A 13,807-nucleotide genomic window follows, 5' to 3' on the forward strand; every position below is an offset into this window, starting at 1 on the left:
ATCCTGTTGATTCTCTGAGCATGTTTTTTGGGGCAGTATGCACACATCGGAATTGTTAGCATCAGGCCAAAAATATCCTGATGTTTTCAAAGTTCCCAAGAATTTCTCCGCCGTGAGAATCACCGTCTCGCCCAAAAATTGCTGACGGGAGCCGAGCGCCACACCCAGAAAGTGTGAGTAAGAAGCATAGGTGAGTTAGTGGCAGCAGTTCATTCCAGCGGCAGAACAATACGGCCGTCACTCCACGCCGAGCTTCTACTGGCTGAGTTGAAAACAGCCAGCCACCTCAGCAGTCAAGCCTGTTTTGTCACCGGATCATGTGTCAGCTTGGCTTCAGCTTTGTAATTGGCTCCTCAAGCTGTCCGTCGGAAGCCTGACGCGACCTATCCCCTCAGGGGGTGAAGGTTGGGTCATTAGTCCTTTCTTCGGGGAACTTGTCTGACATTTTGACGAGTTGCCATAACGAGTCGGTCTCGGTGTTGCCGAGACTCGACTCGAGTCTGTGAGTCACATTTAATTGACTCACATGATGACTGAGAGATAAACAAAGTTTGGATGAAAGTCTTAGCGTAGCCGCCACGCCCAAAACAAGTCATCCATCAAAACAACTTGTTTCGCTAGCTAGTTAGAAAATTTGAGCCACTGAGAACCAGAGTGAGTTACCTCCGCTTTGGTTGTTTTGCACGAATGATTCAACAATCTAAAGGGCTGCAATAAAATCCATGGGATTTACAGTCTTTACAGCTTCATGATTTATAGGACTGCAAATGGATTTAGGATTGTGATCTTGACCCGAGTCCCTAATCTGCATCAAAGTGAATTTCCAAACGTTCCACATGGTGTGCTTTGCCTGACCTTGACAAATATTTCTTTTGCACTTTGTTATTACAAAGTTCAGCTTGTGAGCAAAGACGGGGCGTGACCTTGAAACCTTCTCCCTCCCCCCCTCCCTCCGCCAAAGGTGTGACACATTATGAGTAGTTCACAAAATGACATCTAAATTGGCGATAGTAAACAATACAAGTCGAGAAAGAGCGTAGTCACGCATCCACACAGGCTTGGCAGCTCACTACAATCTGAAAAATACAAATAATGGCATGAATAAACTTTCATTTTACCAAATGAGCAGATGTGCTTTAGAATAATAACAAGGCACCATGTTACGCTTTCAGCGGTGGTGAGTTTGTATGTGTCTGTGTCGAAGGTTGAAAACCGGTTCGGCAACGGAAGCTCAGACATGCACAGGCGCACACAATCTCGGCAGACACACCCAAAGCGCTCTTGTTTTGTATGCATAGCCAGCTGCGTTCTTTTATTTGGTACTCACCTGAGCTACTTTCACAAATGCCGGCGTTGAAACTCAAATGGTGGAAAAAGCTATAGTGCCACAACAGCATATTACATTACTTGTAATCTTTTATCTCCAAATATTTGCAATTTTATTTAGTAACAAATCTCTGAATTCTTTCATCAGTCAACTGATTCTGACCAGAAAAAGCCACCTACAAAAGCTCCTAAACGGTTTCTACGTAGTTTTACATACAATACTAAAAAAAGATTGTTAAATCCCGTTCATTGCACTGGAAATAGTCAGCAAGATCGAGTCAGGAAAATAATCCATCATGTGCACTTGAAGTACCTTATAGCCAAAATCCGTTATTTGCGTGTCTCTTGTACCACCATCTTGTGGTACGTCGGGATTCTGGAAGAAGCCACCTGAGGTCCAGTGGACTTGGTGGTGGTGCTTTTAATGTTGAAGGACTTTACAGATCCAGAGGTGTTGATCTTCTGAGACACGCTTGAAGCTTCATTTCCGCCAAATGAGCCTTCCACCAAATGGACTTTGTGAGCTTTAGAAATCCGTTCTGCTTGCACACTTCCTGGCACCAGGGAGGTTCTGGTCCCCGTTAGAACTTTCACAGACCCCACAGGGAGCTTGCTTTCCACCGTCACCATATTCTGGAGGCTGGGATGATTTCTTGTGTGGACCTTAGCCTGGACCTTGGGGTTCTCCACCAGCACCATGCTGGCATCCTTGGTGTGTCTGCCAGACACTAGCATGCTTTGTCCGGGTGCTGCCAGAACCACTCCCTGAAGATTGGTAACTGGTGCCTCGGCCAGCAGCAGGGTGTTTTGGACTTGTGGCTGGACTACAAACTGCATGGGTGTTGCGGCGGCGTAATAGACGGGCTGCTGCTGCTGGAGCAAGAACATTGGGTTTTCCATCCCTCCCATCCCAGCGGTCATCCCTTGATATTGTGTAATCATGTTTTTCTTCACCACTTGAGTCTGGTCTACCATGGGGGCAACTGGCGGCAGCTTTGGGAGTTCCAACTTTGGTTCAGTCACGACCTTTGTTGTTGGTGGAATGACATCTAGTTGGAGCTTCTTGCGACCGCACACTTCTGCCAGGGTTTTGAACTTGGGACCGAGGTCGTCAAGAAAGCACAGGTCATTGTTGTTCTCCAGGAGGCTGCAGCAGCCCACAGAGCCGGCTGAGGAACTTTGGCCCTCAAAATTATACTTCAAGTGAGCGTCCTTCTCTGTCATGTTCTCTCTCCCACCTTCGCTGTACAACCTCTGTTGAAATATGACCAGAAATGTGTGATGTGGGTCAACGAGATCATGAGAAGAGCTGCATTTGCATTTGTACTCTTCAAATGTAGGTCATTGCTTTGTACATAATATTATTTAGGCCTGTAGAGAAGAACACCACTGCTGTCACCTGTTGGTAGTATTGAGCGAGCAGGTGGTCCGGTAGAGCGATGCTGTCGGACACCGCCATGGCCTGGCCTCTTACTGGCGCACCTCCAAACCTGGGGTAGAAGGTGTCGATGTTGGCCTGCCTACTTCCCCTGGACTGCTCCATGTTTCCCTGGAAGGCGTCTACAACGTCTGACTGGTACATGCTATCGCTCACGTCTTGGGACACCTGCTGGATCGGGATGAGTCTTAGCGGCACCGCCTGCCACAGAACCAGCGAATGGACATACAGAAGTCAATAACAGAATGTGTCGTCAAGAGTTGGCGGAGTGATCAGAACTGACCGCATTCTCCCCCTGGCCTTCTGTGCAGTAGTTTATCAAGTGGGACTTGGTTTCATCCGGTATGTCTGCAGCGCCCCCTGGCAGCCCAATGCCGTCCCCACACTGACAGAAGAGCAACAGCAGGGGAACCACTAGAACAGCAACACACTTTCTTGGAATAATCTGAGTCATTGTATTAAAAAAAAATACGTATCTCTACTAATGATGCCCTGATCTCCATCCAACTTTCACATCTGTTTGATCGCACTTACGCAGTAGCAGCAGCAGGCCCAGTAGCAGCAGTCCAATGCCTGCGGGTCCTAACTCCGACTTCTTGTCAGGTTGACCCCTTCCACCTCGTCTTCCGCAAATCACTCCATCATCGCATGTGCACACCTGGACCGTCACCTTCTGTGGTTCTGGGCACACCTCCCCCTGCAGGTCCTTCACTAATAATTGCAACTCATGGAGCCCGGGCCATGTGGACTCTTGAGCTCTCAGGATGGCTGCGGTATCTGGCCGCACAGATTCAATCATGAGAAGATTAAAATGGCCTGAAGAAGCCAGATGTTATGTCCTCACCGTTGAGATGCTCCACCTGCCATTTTCCCTTAGTGCCCTTTGGAATTATCTCAAAGGTGAAGGGAGCTCCATTGGGGGAGTCGTCTTCGTCGATGGCGTTAATGACAACTGCATCGTTAGGAATGCAAAGAGTCTCGAGGGTACTGGTCAGGGTGGGACAGTGGTCATTGAAGTCTTCCACCTGAATGGCCACGGTGCCAGTGGCGGTGCTCGATGGGATGTCTGTTTGCGGAAAACAGAAGTAGCAACAGAACTTGCATTCTGTCCTAAGTTCTGTTCAGATACTAAATAGTCTGGTAAAGGTAGACGTACGAATTCAATTAAACTCGTTTGGCTTGCATCTCCAAATTAGTTGTCCACAAGGGAGTTAAAAATAATAAAGAGGAGATGCCTGAAAAGCTACTCTAGTACACTTTTTGTATTTTGTGGGACTCCACCAGAATATTTCAGCATCTTTACAGCTAAGGAGGTTGCGCAATGCTATTATTGTCTCAGTGTACCTTCAGAAATGCAGAGAACTTGAGCGTAGTACGTCCCGTTGACTAAAAACGTGGACTCTCTGTCGGGCATCTTGTTCAGCCTGATGTCAGCCGTTTCTGGGTCAATGGTAAGCCAGTTGTCAGGATCCGAACCTTTAAGATACCTGCAACACAATGGATGGATGGATGGATGGATGGATGGATGGATGGATGGATGGATGGATGGATGGATGGATGGAATGTGACAGCTCAGTGTGGAGCCACTCACTTGACTTTCTCAGCTGGTTTTCCAGTGTCTCCATCTAGTGCTGGGTAGTGAGCGATGACATCATTGCCAGGCGTGCCGCCTCCTTCCGACATGGTGATCACTTTGACTTTAGGATCAAAATATGGACCTTCACGCTGGTTTTGCACGTTGATTTTGACAGCGTAGGTTATATACGTGGTGCTTTGCGGCAGTCCTTCATAAATTGGAGCCTTGTTCCTCACAGTGAGCGTAAGTACCAGCTCCTTCACATGCTCATAATCCACCGGCTGTGAGATCGAACGTATTCTTTCAGGTTGTGACTAACGTGGGTCGCCTGCGCGTTTCTGTTTAATTTTCACGCGTACCTTATCAAGCATGATGATGCCTTCATTGGTCTTTGGGTCCGTTTTGATGCTGAAGTACTTGGCCTCATTACCTTTGACAATATCAAACACACTTTCCCAGTTGTCGCTGTCCTTTAGGTCCAGGTCTTGAGCTTTGATCCTCATCACCTCCACACCCTGCGTGTTTTCCATAATGCTGCCCTCGTACTGCAACGAAACACTTGATAACATGACGTGACCTTTGACATGGGCGGTGACAACACAACCTGATGTGACTGTTGAAAAGCACCATGTTTCATTTTTACGGCCAGTACCTGGCTTTTTTCCAGTGTTGGAAGGTTATCATTAACATCCAGCACATTGATGGTCAACGTACTGGTCCCTGTGTGTCCGTCAGGGTCGCCATTGAGGTCCTGAGCTTGCACTGTCACAAAGTACCGATCTGTTGTCTGACAGCACAAAAACACCCGGTTACGCGACATTTCACACTTTTGCACATGTTCTTTCTTTGCGAGCGGCCTGCACCTCTCTGTCCAGAGTGGACTTGCCCACATAGAGGTGTCCATCTTTGTTCATTTGGAACATGTCGTGAGGTGGGTCCTGCTTTACGATGGTGTAGAACAGCTGAGAATTGGGGTTGCCTGGTTCGTCTGCGTCGGTCGCAGTGACTGTCGTGACGGACATCCCTGGAAAACAAAGACACAACACTGCCACCTACAGGACCCAAGTAAAACGGTAAAGCCTGACCAGTCTCAAGCGTTATCTGTTCTCTCACCCACAGGGCTGCGCTCATACACGTCCACGGGCTTCATGGCATCAAACTGTGGCTCGTTGTCGTTCTCATCCAGCACTTTTATGCGGAGGTCAATCCTTTTCTCCGCCTCAGTGCCGTCGGTGAATCTGGCGATGCCCAAGAGCTGACAGGACAAATACCAGCGACTTGATTTAACTTACTCTGCACCATCATCATGAGGCCATTTGAGGTATTACAACATTTTCTCATTGTTTTTTTTAGCAGCCCAACAGTTGGCACTGCCCACCCAAAAAACAAAAAGTGTTTATAGATTATTTAGATGGGTTGTGTCACAACTTCTGCTTTTATAAAGACAATAGATGTCATCTTTGTAAACTACAACGACCATTTTAAAATGTAAAGATACAGGTATGAGGTAAAAAGTTGATTACCGTTTTTTTCCATGTATAATGCCCCCCCCCCATGTATAATACGCACCCTAAAAATGGCATGTTGATGCTGGAAAAAAGCCTGTACCCATGTATAATACGCACCCTAATTTTGATTCCTACTTAAGTCCGTAAACGTAAAATTATTTCAGAAAAAATATCATCTTTGGGAACAACCGAATGTTATTCTGCTGTTCAGTATCACTGCGCATGCGCTAGCAAACTCAATAGCGAAGAAATGTTTCGGATTTGTGGAGGGTACATTGTGACAGCAAACGAGCAGGTGATCGAGCAAGCGTCTGATACGAGAGCATTGTGTTCGTATGGAGCGTGTTTGAAGTGAACAGCAGAGAAGAAAGCGCATCTGTAATAGCGGCCTCCGTATGATCTCCGGATAAAAAAATAAATAAAAATTGTACCCATGTATAATGCGCACCCCAGATTTTAGGACAATAAATTAGTTAAATTTTGCGCATTATACATGGAAAAAAACGGTAATTGAAGGAGAGGTCACTCACATTGTAAGAATCGATGACCTCCCTGTCGAGTAATTGAGTGACGCGAATGAGTCCCGTTTTGGGGTCCACCACAAAGACGTTGAAGGGGTACTGGCTTGCGCCGACGCCCTCCAAGTAGTATCTGATGTTCTTGGCGATTTCAAAATCGGATCGAATCTGAAACACACACAACATACCAAAACTGAATACCAGTGGCACTCATGGGCCAGATATTTTGCTCCTGTAGTGCCTCCTTGTGGACAAAAGTAGCTCTTACCTTGGCAATGGACTCCTTTCCTGTGTAATCTTCATTTTCCTTGAGCAGGCTCGGAGGGACGATCCATTCTCTTCTTTTCCGAATCGGTTCATTCCTGGAGTGGAGCGCCAGCACAAGTGCGCTCTGGAGCTATTGAAACAAATGCATGACATCAGTAGATGTTTTGTCATTCCATACACATAGATTTCAATGAACTTCCATTTCAATTCTTTTTAAAGATTTGGATGGATTAAGATTCGCTAAAATCACACGTATGGACCAAAAATCACAGGAGTTTAAATCACTAGCCTGACGAGATTACATGATTGAAATTGGGGAGCAATTGGATAAAATATCCAAAATGGTAGACTTCCTATTGCAACTTTTTTGTGGCTTTACTCATTCGATAGACCAGTGGTCACCAAACTACGGCCCGCAGGCCGGATACGGCCCACGGGACCGTTTAATCCGTCCCGCCAACCCTGAACAAATTGTACTATTAAACTTTTTTTTTTGGTCATTTTGCTTGCAATGACTGAGTTTCCCCAGTAGATGGGGAAGCGCTCGCCTGCGCATTTACTACCGGAAGCCGTGTCAGAAAGCTCGGTGCACACTCACAAGTGTGTGTACGGACATGGCGCACTCGCGCTCTATTTTTATCAGTCCCGAATTTAGAGCATGGGCTGTGACGACAGCATTCTTGTAATTCGCGCGCAGAGCTTTCAGATACAGTTTTACGCTAAAGCCACCCACAAACCTTCCCCTGAAATCCTTGTATTAAAATGAGTCGCCCAAGGAAAAGCAAGGTGGACACAGTGCCGAGTGTTTAAAAAAGAGTGGCCAATTTGGCTCGACGTACGCGACGTGACGTTCAGCCACATCAACATCAACCCGTCACAGATCGAGGTAAACGGACCAACACCTCGGATCTCGCCTAAGAATTGCCGCAACAAATTTTACTCCAGACTATGACGCACTAGCAAACTTTAACAAAAAAGACAGCGGTGTCTACAAGCCTACTGGAACCTACAAAAGGATTATAAGGAAGGAACACAAGAACTTTAAGAGACTGCTCATATGTGTCAGAGAGGTTCTGCTCTGACAACTGAGTTGAACTTTTATCTGTTAAGATTGTGCATGGCACAACAGAAAGTTAAAGTTCCATGGCTTTTTTTTTCTATGAAGAACCCAGAGAGAGTTATTTAGTTATTATTTATTTCCTGTTTTTTCTGTGAAGAACTCAGAGAGGGTTATTTAGTAGGGGTGTAACGATTCATCGATACACATCGATACATCGATATAATGCTCTACGATTTATTGGCATCGATGCTAAACGTAAACATCGATCTATATCGCCCGTTTTTGACCTCGGACATTAGGCGCGACTTTATTTTGAAATCCAGTTCATTGTTGCTTGCTTCCTCTTTCCGGGAGCAGTGCGCCCGGCGTTGTTGTGTTGTGAACAGAGCACGCACGTGAAAGGGGAGTCGACAACTAGTACGCGGTTCCTGGGCTGGTGCTATGGCTAGTGTCCAAAAAGACGAGGAAATTGGCTCCCCTTTAGGCTTCAAGTCATTCTTTGGAAGCACTTTGGATTCCAAAGAAAAGATCGCTCAACGGACAAGACACGTGCAGTTTGTAAATCCTGCCATGCGGTGATCAAATATTCAGGGAGCACAAATCTCGCCGCACATTTAAAGAAAAAACACGACATCAAAGTTCAGTGTTAAAATAAGCACTTTGTATACTACAATACTCTTGTAATTTCCTAAATAAAGAGTTTGCAGTACCTTGTTGATTTTGCGTAGTAATTGTTATAAATCAGGATATTGTTCTATATTTTTTATTTTAAAAAAATATATGTATATCGATCGTAGAGCACTATATCGTGATGTATCGTGAATGAATCGCAGCAGGCTTTAAGATATCGGCAAATATCGTATTGTAGTTCTTTGTATCGATATGATATCGTATCGTGACAAAACCCGCGATTTACACCCCTATTATTTAGTTATTATTTATTTCATTAATAGTGTTATTATTTGTTTCCTGACTTTTTTTCTGTAAAGAACCTGGAAAGGGTTATTAAATAACCGTTATTTGGTTATGTGTGGCTTTCTGGAAAACAATAATTTTTTTAAGCTCCCCTACGATCGTCACACTTTTTCTGTTACAAACTGACACCGGCCCCCCATCAGAGAAGGGAAAAGTTATGTGGCCCTCACAGGAAAAAGTTTGGGGACCCCTGCTATAGACAAATAGCATGTCGGCGAGAAAATGGCCAAGGGGGTTGATTTTACACGCTAAAAAGATTCTGGTTGCGTAGTTTTCTTATGCGTGTCTCCGGTCATTAACGTCCAACTGTAGATGTTCTCGCCTCCCCCCGTCCACCTAGTCTTTCACGACTCTCCACTTGATCGCATTCAATGTCCAGCAAAACAATACAGTTTGTACTTGAGTCAACTTTTATTACATAAGATTAAAAAAAAGCCTGCTCTTTCTGTGTATTAACAGCAAATTATTGTAAATAGGTGAAATGCTTTCCATCTATATCCATTCTGAGTGTACACCTGCTCGTGTCCTTTCCTCTGACACAAAACGATTAATTATTCAAAGTCACTCACCATTAGGAACAAAACGCTCGCGGGAAAAGCCACTCGGTACATAATGACGCCTTGCAGGAGGTCCTCTTTCAGTTTGAACTGAGGAAGAGGAGAGAGAAGGTTTTTGTATGGCAGAACGCCCACTCGTGTGTGTGTGTGTGTGTGTGTGTGTGTGTGTGTGTGTGTGTGTGTGTGTGCGTGCGTGCGTGCGTGCGTGTGCATGTGTGTGAGTGTGTGCGTGTGGGTGTCTCCATAAGCAGCTCGTATACATCTACGTATGCACAGTATAGTGTATACTAGGGGTGTAAATCGCGGGTTTTGTCACGATACGATATCATATCAATACAAAGAACCACGATACGATATTTGCCGATATCTTAAACCCTGCTGTGATTCATTCACCATACATCACAATATAGTGCTCTACGATCGATACATATATATTTTTTTTAAATAAAAAATATAGAACAATATCCTGATTTATAACAATTCATACGCAAAATCAACATGGTACTGCAAACTTTTTATTTAGGAAATTACAAGAGTATTGTAGTATACAAAGTGCTTATTTTAACACTGAACTTTGATGTCGTGTTTTTTCTTTAAATGTGCGGCGAGGTTTGTGCTCCCTGAATATTTGATCACCGCATGGCAGGATTTACAAACTGCACGTGTCTTGTCCGTTGAGCAATCTTTTCTTTGGAATCCAAAGTGCTTCCAAAGAATGACTTGAAGCCTAAAGGGGAGCCAATTTCCTCATCTTTTTGGACACTAGCCATAGCACCAGCCCACGAGCCGCGTACTAGTTGTCGACTCCCCTTTCACGTGCCAGCTCCCGGAAAGAGGAAGTAAGCAACAATGAACTGGATTTCAAAATAAAGTCGCGTCTAATGTTCGAGGTCAAACACGGCGATATAAATTGATGTTTACGTTTAGCATCGATGCCAATAAATCGTAGAGCCTTATATCGATGAATCGATGTGTATCGATGAATCGTTACACCCGTACACGTGAAAGGGGAGTCGACAACTAGTACGCGGCTCGTGGGCTGGTGCTATGGCTAGTGTCCAAAAAGATGAGGAAATTGGCTCCCCTTTAGGCTTCAAGTCATTCGTTTGGAAGCACTTTCGATTCCAAAGAAAAGATGGCTCAACGGGCAAGACACGTGCAGTTTGTAACTGCCATTTGGTGATCAAATATTCAGGGAGCACAAATCTCGCCGCACATTTCAAGAAAAAACACGACATCAAAGTTCAGTGTTAAAATAAGCACTTTGTATACTACAATACTCTTGTAATTTCCTAAATAAAGAGTTTGCAGTACCTTGTTGATTTTGCGTATGAATTGTTATAAATCAGGATATTGTTCTATATTTTTTATTTAAAAAAAAATAAATATATGTATCGATCGTAGAGCACTATATCGCGATGTATTGTGAATGAATCACAGCAGGCTTTAAGATATCGGCAAATATCGTATCGTGGTTCTTTGTATCAATATGATATCGTATCGTGACAAAACCCGCGATTTACACCCCTAGTATACTGCATATATACATAAATGCATATTTGACCTGAGCTTAAAGTGACACATAAAAACTTTCTTCAGCGTGTGAGTTTTTAAAACAAACTTTGATGCAGTTGACATGTGACATGTCCTCGCCTGCCAACAGCACCAACAAAAGTCAGAAGGAGAAGATGACAAAGACGAAGTCAAGCGTGTCCTGCATAACTGACTTGACAGGAAGAGACTTAACCCTGTCATGGCTTCCCTGGGAATGAAAACAGGTAAGATAAGATTGGATTCATCGACCAACATCCCGGCAAATTGGACCAGTAATGGTAGAGTGGTCTCCCCAAAATACTGCGCGCGTCAAAGTTTATGTTCCAGAAAATTACTTAGGGAAGTCATTTATTTGTTCTGTCCAGTCTGCCGCACATTTTATCGGATCTTATATAGACGATGCTGCCACCTGTATGCGAAACCTTTCTCGAGCTAAAAGGAAAAACTTTACGGTTGTTAGCATTACCCCACCCTGTATGTTAAGTTGCATTCCGGCAGCTGTGTGTTTCCTGCGTGCGCTTAAAGGTGCTAAACATAATGACAGCGTGGACGCAGCCATTAAAATGCAATCTGTCAAACAGCGGAGGTGAGGTGGTGTTTTTCAATTTCAACGCAGGAGTGTCACTCGAACTTTGACTCAGAAAACTGCTTGACGTGTCTGGCGATCCTAAAAAATGTCAAGGTTTATTCACCAGCAAAATTCTTGTTAGATATGCGAATTTAATAACACTTGATGGAAACATTTTGTCTAATTCACTCAGAGCTACTTTGAAGTAGAGATGCTCCAAACGGAGTGCCATCGAAATGAATGTGCCGACATGGTAAAGAGACCCAAGTCAGATTCTTCCGGAACAAACCGATCTGCAGAATTGTCCTTGGCTGTTAAACCCTTGCTCAAATCTCAGCCCCAACCACTGGAGTCCACAAAGGCCTCAAACTGGTTGTACTGGTCGTAAAGATGCTGATTTATTTCCACGTAAGTCAATAAGTTGCAAAATGAGCAGTCGACCACGCCCTAGGTGTGATACGAGCGTTCCAAAGAAAAGCCTTCAAGCATTAAAGTCGAACGCAAACATTGGGGTTTCATTCCACCCCCGCACACAAATATTTCAAATTGCTTGAGCTGACATGCTCACACTTAACCTTTAACATCTTGACATTTGTTGCAATCCCTGCAAGAGTCATCATTCCTGTTTGCTTTCCTATTTTTGGTGGGAACGTTCAAAAGCGTTGCCTTGGGAGACCGCGTTGATTGACGGGTGGGTTTGGAACAGACGCTCATTGTTTCCGTGGTTACTTTATCTTCTTATCGCCTTCAATCTGCTTGACCAGTCGGAGCGGAGAGAGCGTTTAGAGCCCACCTTCCTGGACGGCATTGAGATCAATGAAGAATAGGTGTTAGCATCGCAGCATGCTAAGTTGCTAGGTTAACTTACAAGGCAATGGTGCGTCTTTGCTCTGGTGGCTAAAGAGACAAATGAAGACTTCCTAGCATCTGCAAGGCCTCCATCTCCACAGATTAGCAAGTCGGTTCTAGTGTGCAGTCAGTGTGCTCTTTGTTTGAGCAACTTCTCATGTTACTGACTGAGCTGGCTGAAGGTCTACAAGGACCACAGAGTCAGATTTCATTCAAGTCAAATCAAGTTTATTTGTATAGCCCTAAATCACAAGCAGTCTCAAAGGGCTTCACATAGACAGAAATTGACAATTATTCTCAAAGCATCCCCTGATCTTAAGCTCCCAAAAATTCAGGCGACAGGAGAGGAGGATGAAGAACAAAAGAGGAAGAGGAGGAATGCAAGACATTCTAATAGAGCAGAACGGCGCAATCAAAATGATTCATAAGTCGTGATTTACACACCTTAATTCACACTGTGTGGAAGAGAAAATATTTTAGTCGTAAATGATTTATTTGTATTTAATTCTCACTCTCCCTTTTTTTTTTAAACTAGTTTTGTTTTTAGTCCATATAAGCTGCTGGCCACTGATAATGGATGTCGAGCCGCAAATGGCCCACGAGCTGTAGTTTGGACATCGATGATGGATTGAAAGCGCTATCCTTGATATGCAGTTCCCTCAAATGCCTACAGGTGTCACTGTTTACCAACTCATCAGATAGCAGCATGCGCTGCGCTCATGGGGCAGGGGGAGATGGAGGCCACCTGCTCAATAGAAAGAAACAAAATCAAAAGGAAATGATTCACAATATGTGGGGGTGGGATTTGGATGATTATAAATAATCCACAGAGTTTGAAAACAAATGCACCTTGCTCAATGGAAATATGCAAAACAGTCCTGTAAATCTTGTTTTTATTCTGTGGTTCTTTATGTCTTTCGAGTCCTTCTTCCTCTTTTTTTTGTTCTCATCTTTGTTCATTTCGGGATTTTTTTAATTTATGTTTGGGTGTGTGTTTCATTTTGTTAATGTCCTTTTTGTTTTTGGTCTTACTCTCGTTTCTATTCTTGTAGTTTTTGTTCTTAGCGATCTTGTTTGTCTCCTTTGATTCTTGAGCTTGTTTTTCATGTTCCCTTCCTTTTTCTGATCAGGTTGTTCTAGTACTTGTCCTTTGTTTTTGTTCTTGTTTATTTATTTTTCCTCATCTTGTTGGTTTTCTTGTTAATAATGTTGTTGATGGTCATGTTTGTTTTCATTTTTGTTGTCATTGTTTTTTTTTCCTAGTTTGGTCATAGTTTACCTCTTCTGTTTCTTGTTCTTCTTGTCCACCTTCTTGCTCCTCTTCACGTTGTTTTTGTTCTCCTCCTCCTTTTCCTTGTTGCTCTGCAGGCTTTTAGCATTGGCCGTAAACCATCTTTAGCGGATTAGACAAGACCTTGAAAATCCCCATGGGCGCTTCTGTGTCTTCAAACGCACTCGTCCTCTTTTCTTTTTTTCCCTCTTCTCTTTAATGAAGATTTGTTTATCATAGAAGCCGCCACAAATTCAGCGCCTCTGTGGAGACGTTCGCGCTTCACCTCTGCAAATGTGCACATTGGTGATACGGATGGACTAAATCAACTGTGGGATGTG

The 13,807-nt window shown here is 44.1% G+C and overlaps 1 protein-coding gene across 1 annotated transcript; it reads right to left on the reverse strand.

Annotated features, from left to right (window-relative positions):
- Positions 1–1,393: 1,393 nt before the first annotated feature.
- On the reverse strand, positions 1,394–9,359 carry LOC133166658 (desmoglein-2.1-like). The gene is made up of 14 exons (XM_061296754.1): positions 9,238–9,359; positions 6,635–6,763; positions 6,379–6,534; positions 5,454–5,595; positions 5,204–5,364; positions 4,993–5,127; positions 4,700–4,885; positions 4,356–4,621; positions 4,109–4,251; positions 3,609–3,830; positions 3,299–3,541; positions 3,048–3,178; positions 2,726–2,965; positions 1,394–2,580 (listed from the first exon to the last, which is right to left on the reverse strand). The coding sequence occupies exons 1-14, from the start codon at positions 9,277–9,279 to the stop codon at positions 1,657–1,659; spliced, it is 3,120 nt and encodes a 1,039-aa protein (XP_061152738.1). The 5' UTR covers positions 9,280–9,359; the 3' UTR covers positions 1,394–1,656.
- Positions 9,360–13,807: the final 4,448 nt, after the last annotated feature.

Source organism: Syngnathus typhle, linkage group LG14 (assembly GCF_033458585.1).
Source record: "Syngnathus typhle isolate RoL2023-S1 ecotype Sweden linkage group LG14, RoL_Styp_1.0, whole genome shotgun sequence".
Lineage (NCBI taxonomy): Eukaryota > Metazoa > Chordata > Actinopteri > Syngnathiformes > Syngnathidae > Syngnathus > Syngnathus typhle.

What these genes read in the sequence shown, in the direction of transcription:
- LOC133166658 (XM_061296754.1), bottom strand. Translation starts at nt 9,279, where the DNA reads ATGTACCGAGTGGCTTTTCCCGCGAGCGTTTTGTTCCTAATG. An exon ending in GTATGAGCGCAGCCCTGTGG is followed by an intron (nt 5,365 to 5,453) that starts GTGAGAGAACAG and finishes TTTGTTTTCCAG; the next exon opens with GGATGTCCGTCACGACAGTC. An exon ending in AAGGCCAGGGGGAGAATGCG is followed by an intron (nt 2,966 to 3,047) that starts GTCAGTTCTGAT and finishes GTTCTGTGGCAG; the next exon opens with GCGGTGCCGCTAAGACTCAT.